Source organism: Macrotis lagotis, chromosome 1, assembly GCF_037893015.1.
Source record: "Macrotis lagotis isolate mMagLag1 chromosome 1, bilby.v1.9.chrom.fasta, whole genome shotgun sequence".
NCBI classification, from domain to species: domain Eukaryota; kingdom Metazoa; phylum Chordata; class Mammalia; order Peramelemorphia; family Peramelidae; genus Macrotis; species Macrotis lagotis.
Window position 1 is genome coordinate 242,660,258 of NC_133658.1, and position 18,600 is coordinate 242,678,857.

Consider the following 18,600-nt stretch of genomic DNA (forward strand, 5'->3'; position numbering starts at 1 on the left):
TCTGAGATTATTGTTTCCCCAACTTGAATTTTACCATCTGTTTTCAACCTATCTTTCTAGGCTTATTGAACATGACTTTATGCTTTTTGTAGACCAGCCAAATAACTTGTTGCTGTTCTTCATATAACATTCCATCCCCTATTTCTAGAGAGAAGGTTTGCTTTTTGGTTTTGTATCCTTAGTATCTAACATAATTTCCATCTTAGTGAAGTTTTAAGCACTTAAACTGCACTAAGACTTTAGGGACACCCTATATAGTAGTTTTAATAAATGCTTATTAATTTATCAGATTTTTTGTTTCAGTTCAGGGGGTCATTAACCCTTCTCATCCCCCCCCTCACCCCATTATCTTCAGCTAATGCCCATTTCTGGCTAGTCTTTGCTTTTTCTCTATTTCCAGAAATGCTTCTCCGACCCCTCTACCGTCGTTCCCAGCATTTTCATTCTTTAGAACCAAGCATGAGCCCCACTTCTGATCTTCTAGAGCAGATTGTTCTGTACCATTCGTTTATATTTGAATCATTTCCCCACCAAATTACTTACTGCTTCTATTTTGTTAGTTATCTTTTCACAGACTTCAACTTGCCCTAAGTAGATTTAATCATAAGAGTGCTTTATCCATTTGAAGTTTTAACAATCTACATGAGGGCCAGGGCTCATATTTTGTCTTTTAAGTTCTGTTCTCCCTCACCTCCTCCTATCTTTGGCCCTTTTGTACTATACTAATAACAGAGTAGACCCTTAGGGAGCCCAGATTGTGGAAGCTTGCTGGAAAAAGTTGTCCTGTACTAATCACCATATTGTACACCATGTGCCTTTTCTAGAAGAGATGAGTTAACCCACCTTGGGGAAGACAGATATAATATATACAACACTTTTTTTTTTTCAAGATTTCCCTGAAGTTATTACTGATAGGGAAATACCAAGCTGGAGAATAAAAAAATCTGATCTTTTTAGGGTCTGGTCTTTCCACCTAAGATGGTACCAGGAGCATTCCTGAGTTGAATCTGGGGTTTCCTAGGTGTTAGCCACTTAGTCACTGACTCAGTCCCCTGTGTGACTTTGGGCAAGTCACATTTTTCTGGGCCTCAATGCCCCTGTATGTAAAATGAGGTTGGACTAGGTGACCCTGAAGAGCCTTCCAGCTCTAAATTGATGTTCTTAAGATTCCCGTAATAAGAATGGATGAATCAGGGGAAAAGGTGCTTCAGAGAAACTTTTAATTGGCATGTAGTTCCATGAAGACTTCACTTAGAACTTTCTAGAGAAAACATACCATGCCCCACCCTAAGGGGAAAACAGGGGTCTGGAGTAGTGGAGGCCGACTAAGTCCCCCGCTTCTGCGGATGCCAAGTTCAGGCTGTCCGCCCAGAGAGGCGTCTTTGAGCGGGACCCCCACTTCTCCCCCAGTGGCTGGGCCTGCTGCCGCCTCGCGGGGTCCCGGCCCGGCCCCGGCCCCGCCCCGGGCCCCCGGCCCCGGCCCCGCTCCGGGCCCCCGGCCCCTCCTCCTGGGATCCCCGCCGGGCCCCCGGGTAATCTCTTCCAGAAGGGAGAGTGGGGGAGGGGGCCGGCAGGAGAGGCTCCGCCCCGAGCCCGGGTCCCCAGGCCCCCAGCCCGAGCTCCTCCACCCCGGCGGGCCAGACGAGAGGGGGCTGGCCCGCTGCCAGCGACTGGAGCCGGCCCCCTCCCCCGGCCCCTCCCCAGCCAACCAGGCACTGCGGCTGCGCCCACGTGACCTGGAGTTCCTAGACAAAGAAAATGTTCGGGCCCTCCCCCCTCTCCCCAACCTCCCCCCCCTTGGACCCCTCCGCCCCCAACCCCATTTCCCCCTCACCCTCCCCCCGGTCGGGGCCGCCACAGTCTGAGCTTCTGGGCCAAGGGGGCTCATACCTGAGCTGGACCAGACAGAGGTGGCACCTGGCCTTATGGGTAGGTGCTGGGGCTGACCACTGGAGTGCACAGGGGCTGGGGCAGGCCGCGGAGGAGGGGGGAAGTCTGGGCATTTCTGCAGAGATTCACATTTGCCACTTTTTGTCCTGAAGGGGGTCTGTGATTTTTTTTTTCTCCAAATCTTGGCTTAGTAATTTTGGAGAAGCTCAGCCAACCTTGGACCAGCTGCCAATCCTCACTTCTCTGGACTCCTTCGACTTTGCCAGGGCAGAGCCAGGAGGCCAAGGTGGGGTGGCGGGCTGAGGAGCAAGGCCTAGGAGAGGGAATGGGAAAGAAGAGTGTGCAAGGGGCCACAGAGTCAGCTAGGGACTGAGCGGGGCCTGGGAGTTAAATGGGAACAGCTTCTTCTCATGTTTTGGTGGGCTGGGTGTGGGAATCAATAGTCCTAACAGCTGATATTTATATAGCTGATCTAAGGTTCACTCTGACCTCCTGCTATTAACCTGCTGACTTGTGTTTGGGGAGTGGGGGCCGGTGGGGTTGGAGATCGGTGAGACTGCGCCCGTGGTTGGCCCTGCCAGGCTCAGGAGCTCCACCACTCCTGAGTTCTCTTTGGAGCAAGAGACAAATCAGGAAGCGCAAGGGAAGGAAAGAGAGCGGCCCTGGCTCTTAACAAGGGTGGACATAGTAGAGCAGAGATCCTCTCTGCCACAGGGCCCTGGTGAGGGAAGAGAGGCCTGGGCCGGGGGCCCCAGAGTCAAATTCAAGGGGCAATGGTGGGATCCGAGTCAGGATGAATGGAGCTTTCTTGACACGTCAAGGGCTGGGGATGGTGAACAACAGAACCCTGATTACTGCTTCCACTGGAGAACCGAGGAGGTGGGGGGGAAGGGTGTAGGGGTAGAGATCCACAGATTCACACAGTGGATTGTACTGATGTCAGCAGGCAGCTGACTGGGGGTGACAGATGATGGGGGCTGGTATTGTTGGGGCTGCCTAGAGCTTGGTGTGTGAATTGCTGGTTCATTACTAGTTTGCCTGGCTGGCCAGTGCCTTGAAGCTTGGTTGTACCAGTTGGTGGGAGGAAGAAGAGGGCCAGAGAGATGCACTCTTGTGCCTGCCATGTGGGTAGGAAATGCAGTCCAGGTTGAGGGTTGAAAAGCTTGTGGAATGGTTGTCTTCAATCTGAATGGAATGAAGGTGGGGGGAGAGGAGTCAGAGCTTTCTTTCCCAGCTATTGTTTACTCGGCACCCCGGGGTGGGGTTGAAAAATGCAAGGATTGAAGGATTTATTCCCTTGAACTTGCTCCTTGGGCCCTGCTCTCTTGTCTTGCAGCCCTTCCTTCCTTTTCCCCTCCTCTCACCCCCACTCCCCACCCTGCTTCTTCCCCACTGTTCAGACCTCCACCTCCAACTATTTGCTCTTTTCTCTTCCCACCTCCACTGTAGCACCAAGCTTCCTCTCCAGTCTCTCAGGTGACAGCCAAGTCCAGCCTACAGGCAGAGACCACTTTGTACTCACACTTAACCAGCAGATATCAACCTCTAAGCCTGTCAGGCTGGGGAAGTTGAGGGGGAAGAATTTTTTCAAGACCTTAGCAGGGAAAATCTGAGAAACAACAAAAGGCTTGTTGGGGACAGAGCAGAGAGTTTTCTGTCCAGTACAATTCTCTCTAAGGCCTCCTTAGCTAGAGGAAAATCAGTTAGACTTATGGGAATAAAGCATTTCACCATGTTAATGATGGAGGGGGGAAAGGCCCATCCCTACTCTTATCTTTCAAACTCTTCAGGCTTAAGAGAAAAATCCCCCCCCCCCCCCCCACGGACATCTGACCATCCTCAAGTAATGAAAGTTTCCATCCATTTTCCCAGGCTGATGGAAGACGCTCTCCTCCCCTTGTCTTCCCTCCCCCATTCTTCTGTCCTCCCAGTTGACTGAGAGGTGTAGCCCTTGGGCCCCAGTGGCTCATTAACTTCTGAGCAGAAAAGATCCTTTGGGTCTTCTAGGTCAGTGGCCTAATGTAGGTCAGGTCAATAGGGACTGAGACTGCTGCCTCCTCCCCACCATCTTTTTTAGAAGAGGGGCCCTGAAGCAGAAAAGATTTGTTTCTCTAAATAAGAGTGCTGGAATGGAATCTCTTATAGGTTCCCAGGAAGGTCAAAGTAATGTGGGGGAGAGGAGTTGGGTGAAGTAGAAGAGAGCATAGAAAGAGTGAGATTTGAGAGCTGGTAATACCACAGTTCTTGTCCTAGCTTGCCCCAGGTGCAGGTGAATAGTAGAATTGAGGGTAAATTCCCTGCAAGGTAAAGAAATGTAGGAATCTGGATGGGGGGGAGCTTCCCAAACATTCTTCCAGCTGTTTGTGGGTGAAGAATACACATTATCCTCGTCTATGAGTAGGTGTTGAGGTTCCCTGAGTCATCTTTAATTAATATTTGAGTGCCCTCTAAGCACAGGACATGGTGCTGGGAGGAAGAGTTTTCATCTGTGTCCTCCAGGCAGAGTTTGAGTGAAGAGAAAAGGAAGTAACCTATGTCCAAAGAAATTAGACTTGCTCTATGTCGTTTTTGTTTTTGAGGGGAGTTGTGAGTACAAACCTTTTCCACTTAAGCAATGTTTTATGTTGAAGATCATGTTTGAATTGAGACGTGGAGATGAGTATAGAGAGTGAACTCTTTTAAGACTTCCCACTGCCTCTAGGATAAAAGACAAAAATCTTTAGCATGGTGTTTTTGTAAGTCCTCCAAAATTTAGCTTGTACTATCTTTCTTTTTCTATTTCACTCTCTCCAAACCTTCCAGTTAAATTGGACTGTGTGCTTTCCCCTGTGTTCAGCATTCCATGTCCTGTTTTTTGCAAAGGTGATCCTCTTCATTTAGAATCCATCTCTCCTCACTTCCATGACATTAGAATCTCTTCCTCTAAAGCACTGCATGGAATCCCCATCCCCTCCAGCTTACATCTTTCCTACTGCCAGTGCTCTCTTCCTTTTGAATTTTTGTGATATTTTGTATAATAATACCTCTGTGTATATACATCCCCTACTTGGGAAGTTTCAATGACCCCCAATTTCCCCTAGGATAAAATTCAAATTCCTCTGATACTCTGAGTATTTAAAGCCTTTTACAATCCAACTCAGTATCCTCTCTTTCCTGAATGATTTCACATTATACTGTTGTAAGGAAACTTCTCATCTCCCACTCATCCCCAGCTATTAGTTTATCACAATCCCTTCATAACTTTGTATGTATTTTTTGTTTATTAGCTTAACTGTATATAATCCCCCCCCCCAAGAATGTCAGTTTTTAACAGCACAGGGTCTGTTATTTTTGACTATATCACTATCACCCATGGTATCTTAGCATCTCCAGCTTAATAAAGAGACCTTAATGAATAAATGCTGTATATACAACTTGAGGGCAAGCACTGTTTTGTTTTTATATCCCTAGGGTACTTGCTGCTATTATAGGGGTCACAAATTTAGGACTAGAAGGGACATCAGTAAAAGCCTGCTAAATTATTTTTCCCAAATCCTTGAAGGCATATATATTGGAATGAAGGGTAGAAGTTTAAAATGAACCTTAAAAAATTCTAATCAAGAATTTTATGTTTAGTTTTTATGTTTTTTTGGGGGGGGGTGTTGCAAGGCAATGGGGTTAAGTGTCTTGCCCAAGTCCACACAGCTAGGTAAATATTAAGTGTCTGAGGTTGGATTTGAACTCAGGTGCTCCTGACTCCAGGGCTGGTGCTCTATCCACTGTGCCACCGAGCTGCCCCCAAAATTTTTTCTTAATAGAGTGATGGGGGACTGCTGGCAAGGTTTCAAAGACAAGGTTTAAATGTGAATTATAGCAGCAGAAAAGAGAGCAAAATAACATTTTAAAAGATGACCTACCTGAGTTTGGCATTGTAATTTTTATGCACCAGAAGGGAAACAATATTATTATATCATATTCTCTTGTTTGTTTGTTTTTCTATATTGTCTCAACTCTTCCTCAACCTCATTTAGGGTTTTCTTGGCCACTGGACCATCAAATTGGCCTTACCCCATCCCTTGCTTCAGTTTTCTGCAAGATGTGCCTGCCCCTTGTTTAGAAAGCAAACTGTCCTCACCTCTGCTTTAGAATCCCTCATTTCCTTCCAAGACACAGCTCAAGTATATCCTATCCATTAAGACTCCCACCTTAACTTGGCCATCATTCCCCTCCATATGTTGTCTCCTCCAGTTAGAACAGAAGCTTCTTGTGGGCAGGAACTATTTAACCTTTGTCTCCTTATGGAGACATTGTGCATCTAGCACAATGATAATGACTTGGTTTTTTTGATTGTTCTTTATTTTTGAAGACCTGGATGGACAAAGCACTTGAACTGGATTTGAGTGAAGGGGTGCTGTGCTTAGTCACCCAGTCTCTCTTTCTCCTACAGAGCCATCTGGATCCAGTGGCTAGATAAAGATCAGGACCACTGGATGCCAGGGCAATCAGGGTGAAGTGACATGCCCATGGTCACACAGCTTGTAAGAGTCAAGTGTCTGAGGTCAGATTTGAACTCTGGTCCTCCTGACTCCCAAGATCAGTGCTCTATCCACTGTGCCACCTGGCATATGGAAAATGCTTAATATCAATTACTTGTGGGTTGAATGATAGATTTAAAAGCAGAAAGACCTCTCTGTGTATCTCTGTTGGAGACTTGGATTTGGGATTAGGAAGACCTGGATCCAAGTTCTTTTAAGACATTTATCTGGTTGGGTGATATGGGCAAGTCTCTTTAACTTCTCTCAGATTGTTTCCTCTTTTATAAAATGATGAGGTTGGACCAGATGACCCGAGGTCCCTTCTAGCTCTAAATTCAAGAGTCTAGGATTCCAGAATGAGTAGCAGGAAGATAGACACAGGGGGTTATAGGTGGAGTGGAAGTGTCTTAGAGTGATTGGGCCACACAGAGACTGTCAGAACAGCCTTCTACCTGAACTTGGGGCAGCTTGGCTTAGATATTAAAAAATCTAGATGCAATTGCCTGATTATTCATAGGAAAAAGCAAAATTTGAAATTGCCATTGGAGTTGATTCCAAAGAAAATTTATTGCCTGAGGAATTGGGATTGGCTTATATTAGTGGACCTGATCTGAGAAGAAATCTGGAGAAAAATCTAGCCAGGAATGAGTGAATGAAAAAAAAATTTACAAAGCGCTCAGATTATGCAAAGGAATAAAAATCTGAAAACCAAGCTGGTTCCTGCACTCGAAACTCACATTCTAATAGGAGACAACCCACAGGAGGTTTCTTCATCTTCAAGTTAGAGTTGGATGCCCAGTCGTAGTGGTGGCGATAGTGGTATGGGTATGGGGGTTTGGGGGACTGTAATTTCAAGACCCTTCAGTTTATCTTACCATTGGTATCAGGTGGTTAGTGTAGTTGGTATTGGTGGTTACAAAGGGTGGTGAGCCCATCCTCCACAATGGTTAATCCCCTCAATAAACCCTGTTGGGACAGGACCAGGAATATTGGTGATGTAATTTTTCCCCAAAAAAATTTTACAATTTATTAAGATTCTTTTTAAGTTTTTTTCCCTGATTTTTATCCCTTCCCCACCCACTGCAAAGACAAGTAATATACCAACTATAATATGAAATGCAGAATGTATTTCCATATTAACCAAATTTCTCCAAAAAGCGAGAAAAATAAATTGAGAAAATGATACTTGTTTGAGTTCATCACTCCTCTCTGAAGGTGGATAGAATTTTTTTCATTATGAGTCCTTTGGAATTGTCTTAGATCATTGTATTAATTAGTAATGTCTTTCACAGTTGATCTTTATTATACCATTGTTATTGTGCACAATGATCTCCTGATTTCTTCTCACTTAACTTTGCATACATTCATTTAGGTCTTGCCATGTTTTTCTGAAACCATCCATCATTATTATTATTATTATTATTATTATTATTATTATTATTATTATTATTATTTTAGTTTTTTTGCAAGGCAAATGGGGTTAAGTGGCTTGCCCAAGGCCACACAGCTGGGTAATAAGTTTCTGAGACCGTATTTGAGCCCAGGTACTCCTGACTCCAGGGCAGGTGCTTTATCCACTGCGCCGCCTAGCTTCCCCCATCCCTTTTTATTTCTACAGCACAATAGTACTCCACAATCATGTGCCACAACTTGCTGAGCTGTTCTTCAGTTTAGGAGCATCCCCTCAATTTCCAGCTCTGCTGCCACATATAGATCATTTTCCTTTGATTGCTAGGGGTACAGACTTAGTAAAGATATTGCAGGACCACAGAGCCTAGTTTCTAATTGTTCTCTGGAATGATTGAACTGCTTGAACACACTATCAGCAGTTCATTAGTATTACCATTTTCCCCTGTTTCCCTACATTTGTCATTTCTGATACGTGTGAAGTGTTGCTCCAAATTGTTTTAATTTACCTTTCTCTAACAAATAGTGAATTAGAGCATTTTTTCATATAGATAATAGGTTTGACTTCATCTTCTGAAAACTGCCTGTTTAATATCCTTTGACCATTTATCAACTGGGGAATGGCTCTTATTTTTATAAATTTAACTCAGTTCTGGACTTGGTATATATATTTAAGGATTGAGGACTTTATCAAAGAAATTTTCTGTACTTTTAGTTTTTGCAAGGCAATGGGGTTAAGTGATTTGCCCAAGATCACACGGCTTAGGTAATTATTAAGTGTGTGAGGTCAAAATTGAACTCCTGACTCCAGGGTTGGTGCTCTATCCAATATACCACCTAGCCGCCCCTGTACATTTTTTTAAAATATGACTTTATTACTTATGATAATTTTTTTTAACACAAGGTATTTTCCCTAGTTATCCCCTTTAATTAGGTCTATTTTTGCTTTTACTTTGACTGAGATCAAGATTGCTACTACTCCTGCTTTTTTTTTTTAAGTTCAGCTGAAACGTATTAGATTCTGCTCCAGCTCTTTATTTTTAACTCTGTGTTATCCTGTTTCAAGTATGTCTCTTGCAAACAACATATTGTTGGATTCTGGTTTCTAATCCATTCTGCTATCTATTTCTGTTTTATGGGTGAGCTCATCCATTCACATTCACAGTTGTGATAATTATTTCCTTTCATCCCATTGTCTTCTGTTTTTTTAATCTCTTTTTATCCTGTCCCTCTCAAAATTTATTGGGCTGCCTTAATCTGTCCTCAGCAGCTCCCCTTCCCCCTTCTCCTATCTTCTTCCTTTCCTATTTATCTATTTAGTATGTTTACATGTCCATACACAACAGAGTTTATGTATAGTCTCCCTTCTTTGGTCCAGTTCCAATGTGATTTAAGCATTGCCTCCCATCCTCTCATTCCCCCTTTCCCCCCATCCCTGCTTGGTAAAAACTTGTCCTTGTTTCCTTCTTTATATAAATTTTTATCATATAGAGAAAAATTTCCCCATTCTACATGTCCCTTCTCTCTTTTTCCAGTGCATCCTTGTTTCTCACCACTTCATATTCCTACCAGCATAAGCAGCTCAAAACCTTGGCATCTTCAAGAGGTTAAATGCAGATTAATTAAAGATAAACCTGGGCAGTAAGATTTCTTATCTGGAAAAAAAAAAGCCCTAGAAAGGAATTGAAGGGGGGGCAGCATTCAATTTGGGAAGGATGGTTTATAATTGGGAGCATTATTTTATTTTTTAATAAGTGAATTGGTTTATAAAATTGTAACATCTAGGAGAGATAGCCATCCTCTTGCAGTTTCAAGGAATCTTTTTCTCTGAAGGCAAAAGCCCTGAATAAGTTTTTCTTGGGAACTTCAGTGTTACTGCAACAACAGTTACATTGAATACTCTCTCTTTCCTCCTCAGGCTGAGAAGAAAGCCAAGGTCATTGCAGTGATGAACGTGGTAGAAGAAAACCAGAGCACTGGAGAGTCACAGAAGGTGGAGGAGGCCAGCCCTCCTGCTGTACAGCAACCTACTGATCCTGCTTCCCCCACTGTGGCCACCACACCTGAGCCAGTGGGGGCTGATGCTGGGGACAAGAATAATGCTAAGGCCGCTGATGATGAGCCTGAATATGAGGTGGGTGTTTGTGGTACATCTTTTTAGGAAAAAATAAGTTTTATTGATATCTTTTGTTTTCATACCATAGTCATTTCCAGTTAGTCCTCTCTCTCCCTTGTGCTTGGTAATTTTAAAACAAACAAAAAAAGAACACCAAGCAAGGCCATTCTGACCAATAATACTAACACTGTATACAATATTTCATACCTAGGATTCCCCTTCCTTTCCAGTGAAAGGAAGGAGTGCATTTCCTCGTCAAGCCAAGATTGTTCATAAAAATTTCTGTAGTTCTTCTTTCCTACACTTAATCCCTCTCTGGCTCCTGGTTTCTCTTCTATTTTCTTCATTCTTCTATCAACCACTGATTTCTTCCCCCCAAGTTTCAACCTTTTATCTTTCTACATTTGAATATACTAAATTTTCTTTCGCATCTAGATAAACTCTTAATATTTATTTCTCCAGCTGCCCTTTTGTTCTTGGTCCATCTTGAGCAGTTAAGAAAGTAGATGAGAGACACTTTGCAGAGAAAGAATAGGAGTGTTAACCTGGTGATAATTATAATAATTTTTACTTCTTTGGGCTACAGGATGGCCGGGGCTTTGGCATTGGGGAACTGGTGTGGGGAAAACTGCGGGGCTTTTCCTGGTGGCCTGGTCGAATCGTATCCTGGTGGATGACAGGCCGAAGCCGAGCAGCTGAAGGCACCCGATGGGTCATGTGGTTTGGAGATGGCAAGTTCTCAGTGGTGAGTTCTAGGAGGCTCCTGGCTGTTGGGGAAGGTGCTGCTCTCAACCCGGGGGCAGACGGAGGTGGGGAATATCCAAAATTTGAATGGTCTGGGAGTGTTTTGTGTTTTTTTTATTTTTTTATTTTTATTTTTTTTACAATCCTTGCCATTTCCTGCCTCCTTGCTAATCAGGGTGATGGTTTGTGGTCTTCCAAAATCTCCAGAATTCTTGCCCAATCTTCACTCTGTTGACTTGGTTTTCTATCAGGTTTGTGTTGAGAAATTGATGCCACTGAGCTCCTTCTGCAGTGCCTTCCACCAGGCCACATATAACAAGCAGCCTATGTACCGGAAAGCTATCTATGAGGTCCTTCAGGTGAGTGGCAGAGACTGAAAGATGAGAAGGGAGGGAAAGACTAGGATGTTGAAGTTGGAGGGTAGGAAGGTTGGTGACTAGTAGAAAGAGAATAGATCCCTTAGATCTTAAAGGGCCTAGTAGCCAACAAGCTGAAGTCCATTCCTAGGAGGATCCTTTGAAGAAACTAGGACTGATTGGTCATTTGGAGAAGAAAAGACAGGGAGGGTGGTGTTGAGGGTTAGAGAACAACATCTGCTAGCTATCTTTTTCAAGTATTTCAGGGGGTATGTCATGGTGGAGAGTGATCAATCAGTCAACAAGTATTAAGTGCTGACGCTGTGTGAGGCTCTGGGGATAGGTACAAAGCCCAAAGTGAAGTAACTCCCTAATCAAACGACTTAGGTTAGGCTTTTTTCTGTTTGACCTTGAAGGGCAAAGTTAGAACCCAAAGATGGAAGTAGCTAGCAGATTGTAGCTCATTGTAAACAAAAACTTACTAATGACAAGTGGTATCCAAAAGTAGAATGAATGGATTGTTTTGAGAGGTAGTGAGCTCCCTGCCACAAGAGGTCTTCCAAGAGAAGCTAGTCATCGATTTATAGAAGATGTCAAAGAAGGGATTCATGATTTGGACCAGGGAGTACTAGCTGACCTCTGACATGCCCTGCCAACTAACTCTTAAGTCTATGGTCTGTGAGGCCCTCTGGCTGCAGGTTCCTCCTGTTCCCTTCACCTCACCCCCTTTCTGCTCTGTTCTTCCTCAGACATTCTCCTTCACTCCACCTGATCTGTGCTCCGCCCGCCCCCCTTCTACTCCCATATCCTGGCTATGTCCACTCCCACTGCTCTCCTCTAGTCTGGCTGTGCACCTGCGATTCTCTCCCTCACTCCAACCTGGCCATGACGCTTCCCCCCTAACGTGCTGCCCTACAGGTGGCCAGCAGCCGTGCCGGTAAGCTGTTTCCGGCCTGCCCTGAGAACGATGAAAGTGACACAGCCAAGGCCGTGGAGGTGCAGAACAAACAAATGATCGAGTGGGCTCTGGGTGGCTTCCAGCCCTCTGGCCCCAAGGGCCTGGAGCCACCAGAAGGTAAGTGCAAAAAGGCCAAGCTATGTACTCCAGCCAGTCATAGCTTGAACTAGGAAGAGGATAGGGAAGAATGGGGTCTGGAAATGGGGTGGGGTGTGAGCAAGTGAGCTCGCACAAATGAGTGCAAACTTGGAAACCATTGGTAGATGCCATAGCCCCTCCCCTCTTTCTGCAGTCAGAATACGTCAGGTAGGGGGAGTTGGACAAGAGAGACTGAGGGTTTACTCTGCTTCTCTCCCCACCCCCCCCTTCCAAAGGGTTTAGACATTGAAACTTAGAGATAGCCTTGAGACTGTAACCTGTCCCTAACTAGGACTGGATTGTTTAGAGACTAACTTTGGCTCTGTCTCACTGTTCCTTACCTATAAGCCATTAACCAACTCTTCTCTCTTTTTTGTGCAGAAGAGAGAAATCCCTACAAGGAAGTTTACACTGACATGTGGGCCCCAGTAGAGCCTGAAGCTGCTGCCTATGCTCCACCTCCACCAGCCAAAAAACCCCGAAAGAGCACAGCAGAGAAGCCCAAGATCAAAGAGATCATTGATGAACGTACAAGAGGTAGCAGGGCCGCAGGATACACTGCCTATCTTACTGTTGGGAGGGGACTGATGGGCCAGAAGGCATGGACAACCACCAGAAATCTTTCTATGCTTTGACCCTTTGTGTTTTTTTTTGTTATTTCTGCAGAACGACTGGTGTATGAGGTGAGGCAGAAGTGCAGGAATATTGAAGGTGAGTGAGTAAGATTGTGGCTGGATGTATCTTCCCCCATCTTCTGGGCATCTTGAGAAACAACTTACTGGGAATTCAATGTTTACAGCTGCTATTTATAGGCACATTGTTTTACCAATCCTACCGGCACTTCCCCACTCATTTAGGGAAAAGCAACCATAAATGTCCTCTATATAAATTCCCTTATTAGTTGAAAAGTTGGATGAGGGAGAATTCAGAGATTCAAAGGATCTTCTTTCAAATCCCTAAGAATTAGGCTTCAGAAATGCAGTCACTGAAAGAGAAGAGAGTCAAGAGTTCCATAATCATAATCTTATTAGTGATCCTAACAGACTATCTGAACCAGGCCAAACCTTTGTCCACTCTAATTATTTGTCATTCAAGTAGGTAAAACCCCCCTCTCCCAGCTCCTCAGGGTGTTTGAAAGAGAAGTTCAGGAATGGAATTGCAAAGCTGCCTTCTTTCTATGAGGTTGTTTTGAGAATAATTTTTTTTTTTTTTTGCCTCTAGACATGCCAGTGCATCCTAGAGAAACTTTAAGAAAAGAGGCTTGTTTTTATTATTTGGCTCTGCCCTGCCTTTTAAATGTCCTTTTTTATTATGAACTTAATTGTAAACAAACATGAACATTTTAGTATCCAAAGAACAAAAGAGTATTGTGAATGAAACAACTTTTTTTACTTACTAATTTTTAAAAAGTGTGTATTAAATTTAACATGGTAATAACATTATTGTCCTCTTTGTGTCCTATTGGGTCCTTTGAAGGCCAAGTAGGACTGGAGATGGGCCATCAATGAATTCTTTTGATAAATCTGAGTTTGGAGACCCTACTTCTTCTAGTGAATACTCCTTTATGGCTTTGTTTTTATTTCTAGTAGACATTGCTGCTCCAGGAGATAAGAATTGGCATCCTGGATCTAGGGACCAGGCTTTTTCCACTCTCATGCCTTGGAGAACTTTTCCATCTCTTTCATGACCTCTCATCTACTTCATGCATCACACCTTTCTCCCTTTTCCTCTTGACCTGCTGAGCCAGACTGGGCAAGGCATTGGTCAGATCCTACTGAGATGCCTACCTGCCTTATCTGTCCTCAGACATCTGCATCTCCTGTGGGAGCCTCAATGTCACCCTGGAACACCCCCTTTTCATTGGAGGAATGTGCCAAAACTGCAAGGTAGGGGGGCAGGAAACAGAGGAGTTACTATATTGTAAAATTCAAGAGACCCTTTTCCTACCCCAGAAACATGGCTTCCTTACTTTTCAACACCTCCTGGCCTGTGGCAGGGTTGGATAAGGGGCTATGGGCCTATTTTTAATTATGGGAAGATGATGTGGAAGCATGAAGTTTCTTCCATAGATTGTTAAAGAAAGATTCTGTCCCATCCAAGACTTCTCTTTGGGCTTCCTGATATTTTTCTCCTTTGAAAAAGTTCTTTTCTTCTCTCAATGTTCTCTGTTCTTTTTTTTATTGGGAACACTGTTTCTTGGGCTGTCCCCACCCCAGGGCCATGGTGACTTAGAACAGAAGAGATTAAGGGAAAATGCTGTATAACAGATATAAAAGATGTAAAAGATAATTGGCTGACTGGCCAGTTATCACCCCAGGTTATCCTTAAGTTCCTCCCAGTTAGGGCTAGATTAGAAGCCATCTTGTCCAAACCTATCCTTTCGAAGTCATCTTGACAGAATCAAAAGAATAACCAACTTCCCACCTTGCCCTATCAGCCTGGATTGGGCTTGGAGAGATCACAGAACCATAGATTTATTTCTGAAAGGGACCATAGAGACTATCTAGCCTAAACTCATTTTAGAGTGGAGGAAACCAAGGTCCAAAAAAATTAAGAGACCTTTCCAAATTGACCAAGGGAGCAAATAGCAGAGCCAGAGAATTTGAACCTGGTCCTCTGTTCCACCATACTGTCTCAATTTAATGCTGGTTGTACACTCCCAAAGGAGGCTGGCATATGAAACTAGGACTAATACAGAGAGCCCTGGGCTGGGGGTTTGGGTTCTGGGCCTGTCTTTTGCCCTAATTTCTTAAGAGGTTGGGGGAGCTTGCCCTGATGCTGGTGCTTTTTGGGTGTTGCCTCTGACGCTTACAGAACTGCTTCCTGGAGTGTGCCTATCAGTACGACGATGACGGCTACCAGTCATATTGTACTATCTGCTGTGGGGGCCGAGAGGTCCTCATGTGTGGGAACAACAACTGTTGCAGGTGAGGGCAGTCCCCGAATCCCCAGCACCAAACATATGTTCATCCCTGGGCCTTCTTGCCTTGGCAAGCTGGCCCCAACACTTAGCCTCCTGTCCCCAGGCACACCTTGCCTCCAGCCCTGGGCTAGCTCTCTTGCCAAATATGATCAGTTGACACAGTCCCAAATTAGGTGCTTTTTGCCTCATCCGTTTCATTGCAAGCTCTGCCCTAGGATTCAGAGAAACCAGCTGAACTAAACTTACCTTTATTCTTCCTTGGGATTCCAGGTGCTTCTGTGTAGAATGTGTGGACCTCTTGGTGGGACCAGGTGCTGCCCAAGCAGCCATCAAGGAAGACCCCTGGAACTGCTACATGTGTGGGCACAAAGGCACCTATGGACTGCTTCGGCGACGAGATGACTGGCCATCGCGCCTCCAGATGTTTTTCGCCAATAACCATGATCAGGAGTTTGTGAGTGTCCTTGGGAGCCCCTTCTCCCCTCATCTTCCTATGAACAATCAAAGCTCCTATCCTTCATTCTGGGACTCTTTCATACTTGTCTCAGGAATTGAGATGGAATAAACAAGAGGATCCAGGCTGAGCTTGGGAATTAATTTGGGTTGACAAATCTGAAGATTTTAAAGCTAAGATGGGATGATTCTGACTGTAAAATAAGGCGAAAGTTGTCTGAAGGTAAACATCTTTTTAAAATCTTATACTCCAATACTTACTTAGGCTCTTGTGCTTCTTACTCAGGACCCTCCTAAAGTTTATCCCCCAGTCCCAGCTGAGAAACGGAAGCCAATCCGGGTGCTATCTCTTTTCGATGGAATTGCCACAGGTGGGTGAGGTGCCAATGTCTTAGATGTTGGGACTCCTAATTTCTTTATTCACATTTTGCTGGGAAGGGACTATAAATATAGAGTTAAAAGAGATCCTAGAAGTTAACTAGTATCCACCCTGCCTCAGCTTGTGCATGAGGAAATGGAGGCACAAAGGAGTTACATGACTTATCCAATGTCATAAAACTAGTAAGTGGCAGAGATGGCAGGGATTTAAACCCAGGACTTTTGACTTCAAATCAGGGCTGCTTTTCATTACACTGTGATCACCCTTCTTCTTTAAATAGTGTTTTATTTTTTCAATTACACGTAAAGATGATTTTCAACATTCATTTTTTGGAAGAGTTCAAAATTTTTCTCCATCTCTTCCTTCCTCTCCACAAGACAGCAAGCAATTTGTTATGTCCAATCATGTAAAATGTATTTGTGATCACCTTTAAGATAAAAAAAGTATCTCTTCAGAATTTTCATTAGAGTTGGATAGAGATTAGGGAGATATAATGACCCTACAATTAATTACAATTCCCTGGGAAAGCTACGAATACCCAAAGATGAGGACCCTGAATTAGTTATTATATCTTCTGTATTATGAGGTGTGTGAGTTTCCTGACTAGTCTTCTTAAATCTGAATAATGGTAATAATCTAGCACTTTAAATTTTGCGCACTTATTTACATATATTACAACAGTCTTTTGAGGTAATATTTATGCGCATCTTATAGCTTAGGAAACAGAGACTCCAAGAAATTATGAGGATTGCTCGTGGCCCACATGGGTAGTATCAGAAGCTGGATTTGAACTCATGTCTTCCTGACTCAAAAGTCCATCATTCTTTCCTCTATCCATTGTACATATACCATACTGTTTTTAGACTACTTTTAGGCTTTAGGAGCAGATTGTTACTCAGGTTGGCATTAAGACTCTCTAGAGGGGGTGGCTAGGTGGCATAGTGGATAAAGCACCGGCCTTGGAGTCAGGAGTACCTGGGTTCAAATCTGGTCTCAGACACTTAATAATTACCTAGCTGTGTGGCCTTGGGCAAGCCACTTAGCCCCATTGCCCTGCCAAAACCTAAAAAAAAAACTCTAGAGTTCAGCTTCTTGAGGATGAAACTACACAATTGGGAGTAATTCCAGTTTCTATTTAAGTCAACTGGAGTCTTTTGCCCCAGGTTGGACAAATCTTCTATCAGCACATCCCTCTGAAGCTTCACCTAGTATACTAGTCAACTGGTCCACTCACTCTATCAACTAACCAACTCAGTCCAAACTAACTCAATCTCAGATTACATGGTGAAATCCTGATCCTTACCCCGAGCTGAATCTTGGTGATTTGGAATTGGGCTTCCTACAATCCAGGGCTTTGGGAATAACCCCTGGTGATAATAGTGGAGTGAATGGAAAAGACACTAAGCTAGGAAGACTGTGTTTAGGCCTGTCTCTGGACCATCTCTAAGTGCATAGTCATGGATGGTGAATGATAGTGTTCTCTGCTTGCTGACTGTAGGACTGTTGGTGCTGAAGGACCTGGGAATCCAGGTAGACCGCTACATTGCCTCAGAGGTGTGTGAGGACTCTATCACTGTGGGCATGGTGCGACACCAAGGGAAGATCATGTACGTGGGGGACGTCCGCAATGTCACACAGAAGCACGTATGTCACCATGCAGAGGAACCGTATTTGTTCTCTATATCCTTTCTTTCTGTTTGATTTTTCCCATTTCCCCCCACTTCCCTATTTAAACAAAACAAAACTCTTGTCCTTCCTCTCTCCTTTCTTTCTGTTCCTTCTTTTTTTTTGGGGGGGGGGGTGAGTGAGGGAAGGATTTGGACTTATGATTTAAGTGATATAGGAGATTCCTCAGTGTGAAGGACACCTTCTGCCAATGCCAATTTTGCCTTAAAGAAGGATATCCTAGACCATTGAGATTAAGTGACTTGTGCAAAGTCACATAACTAGTATGTATAAGACCTAACTGGAACCTAGGGCTTCTTACTTATTCTTCCTGCTATGTTGCCTTTTTTTGCCAATTTTTTCCCCCTTTTCCTTGCCTCCCAGTCTGCCTCCTCAGGGCTTTTGGCAGATAGGAGTTTGACCAACTGCAAGAGGTCTGGACCAAGGGAACCCTGCTGTGCCCTTATTGGAGCAGGATGGAAAGGGATTGACCTGGTGGATATAGAATCCTAGAATTCTAGATTTAGAACTGGGAGAAAACTTAGAGGCCATTCAGTCTAGTAAGGAACCTGAGGTTTAGAAAAGTAACTTGCCCAAGTAGCAGGCAGAGCTAGGATTCAAACTGAGGTCCTCTTAACTTAAAATCTACTATTTTCATTATACCACACTCGGTAGACTTGGATACAGCCAGAGAGAGGAACCTGGACAAAGTTGATACACACTGAAGTGTGTGTGAACTTTTAGGGGCTTTGAAAATTATTTAAATGTGTCATTCTTTGCCCTTGTGATGATTAGTAATACAGATTCATAATCCTAACCTAGACTTAGAAGTCCCCTGAAATTGAGAGGAGATCCTGGGATCACTTGATCATAAATCCTGGATTTATGGAACTATAAACAACCTAAAGGGGGCCAAATCCTTATTTTATGGAAAGTACTTGCCTAAGATCACATTGTACCCATTGTAAATAGAGCAAGATTTGATCCTAGTTTCCTGTACCCTTGTCCATTTAGGGACACCTGGCCTGAATGAATTTATTTGTATTGTTTGCCTGGG

The 18,600-nt window shown here is 43.9% G+C and overlaps 1 protein-coding gene across 2 annotated transcripts in view; it reads left to right on the forward strand.

Annotated features, from left to right (window-relative positions):
- Positions 1-18,600, forward strand: part of DNMT3A (DNA methyltransferase 3 alpha) — a 166,715-nt gene that overhangs the window by 136,712 nt on the left and 11,403 nt on the right. For both annotated transcript variants that reach the window (XM_074209960.1, XM_074209959.1), the window contains 11 exons: positions 9,730-9,945; positions 10,514-10,672; positions 10,923-11,030; positions 11,946-12,102; positions 12,505-12,660; positions 12,790-12,834; positions 13,930-14,009; positions 14,938-15,050; positions 15,317-15,500; positions 15,786-15,870; positions 17,377-17,522. In XM_074209960.1, the coding sequence (XP_074066061.1) occupies positions 9,730-9,945; positions 10,514-10,672; positions 10,923-11,030; positions 11,946-12,102; positions 12,505-12,660; positions 12,790-12,834; positions 13,930-14,009; positions 14,938-15,050; positions 15,317-15,500; positions 15,786-15,870; positions 17,377-17,522 (1,449 nt within the window). The remainder of the gene's footprint in view (positions 1-9,729; positions 9,946-10,513; positions 10,673-10,922; positions 11,031-11,945; positions 12,103-12,504; positions 12,661-12,789; positions 12,835-13,929; positions 14,010-14,937; positions 15,051-15,316; positions 15,501-15,785; positions 15,871-17,376; positions 17,523-18,600) is intronic.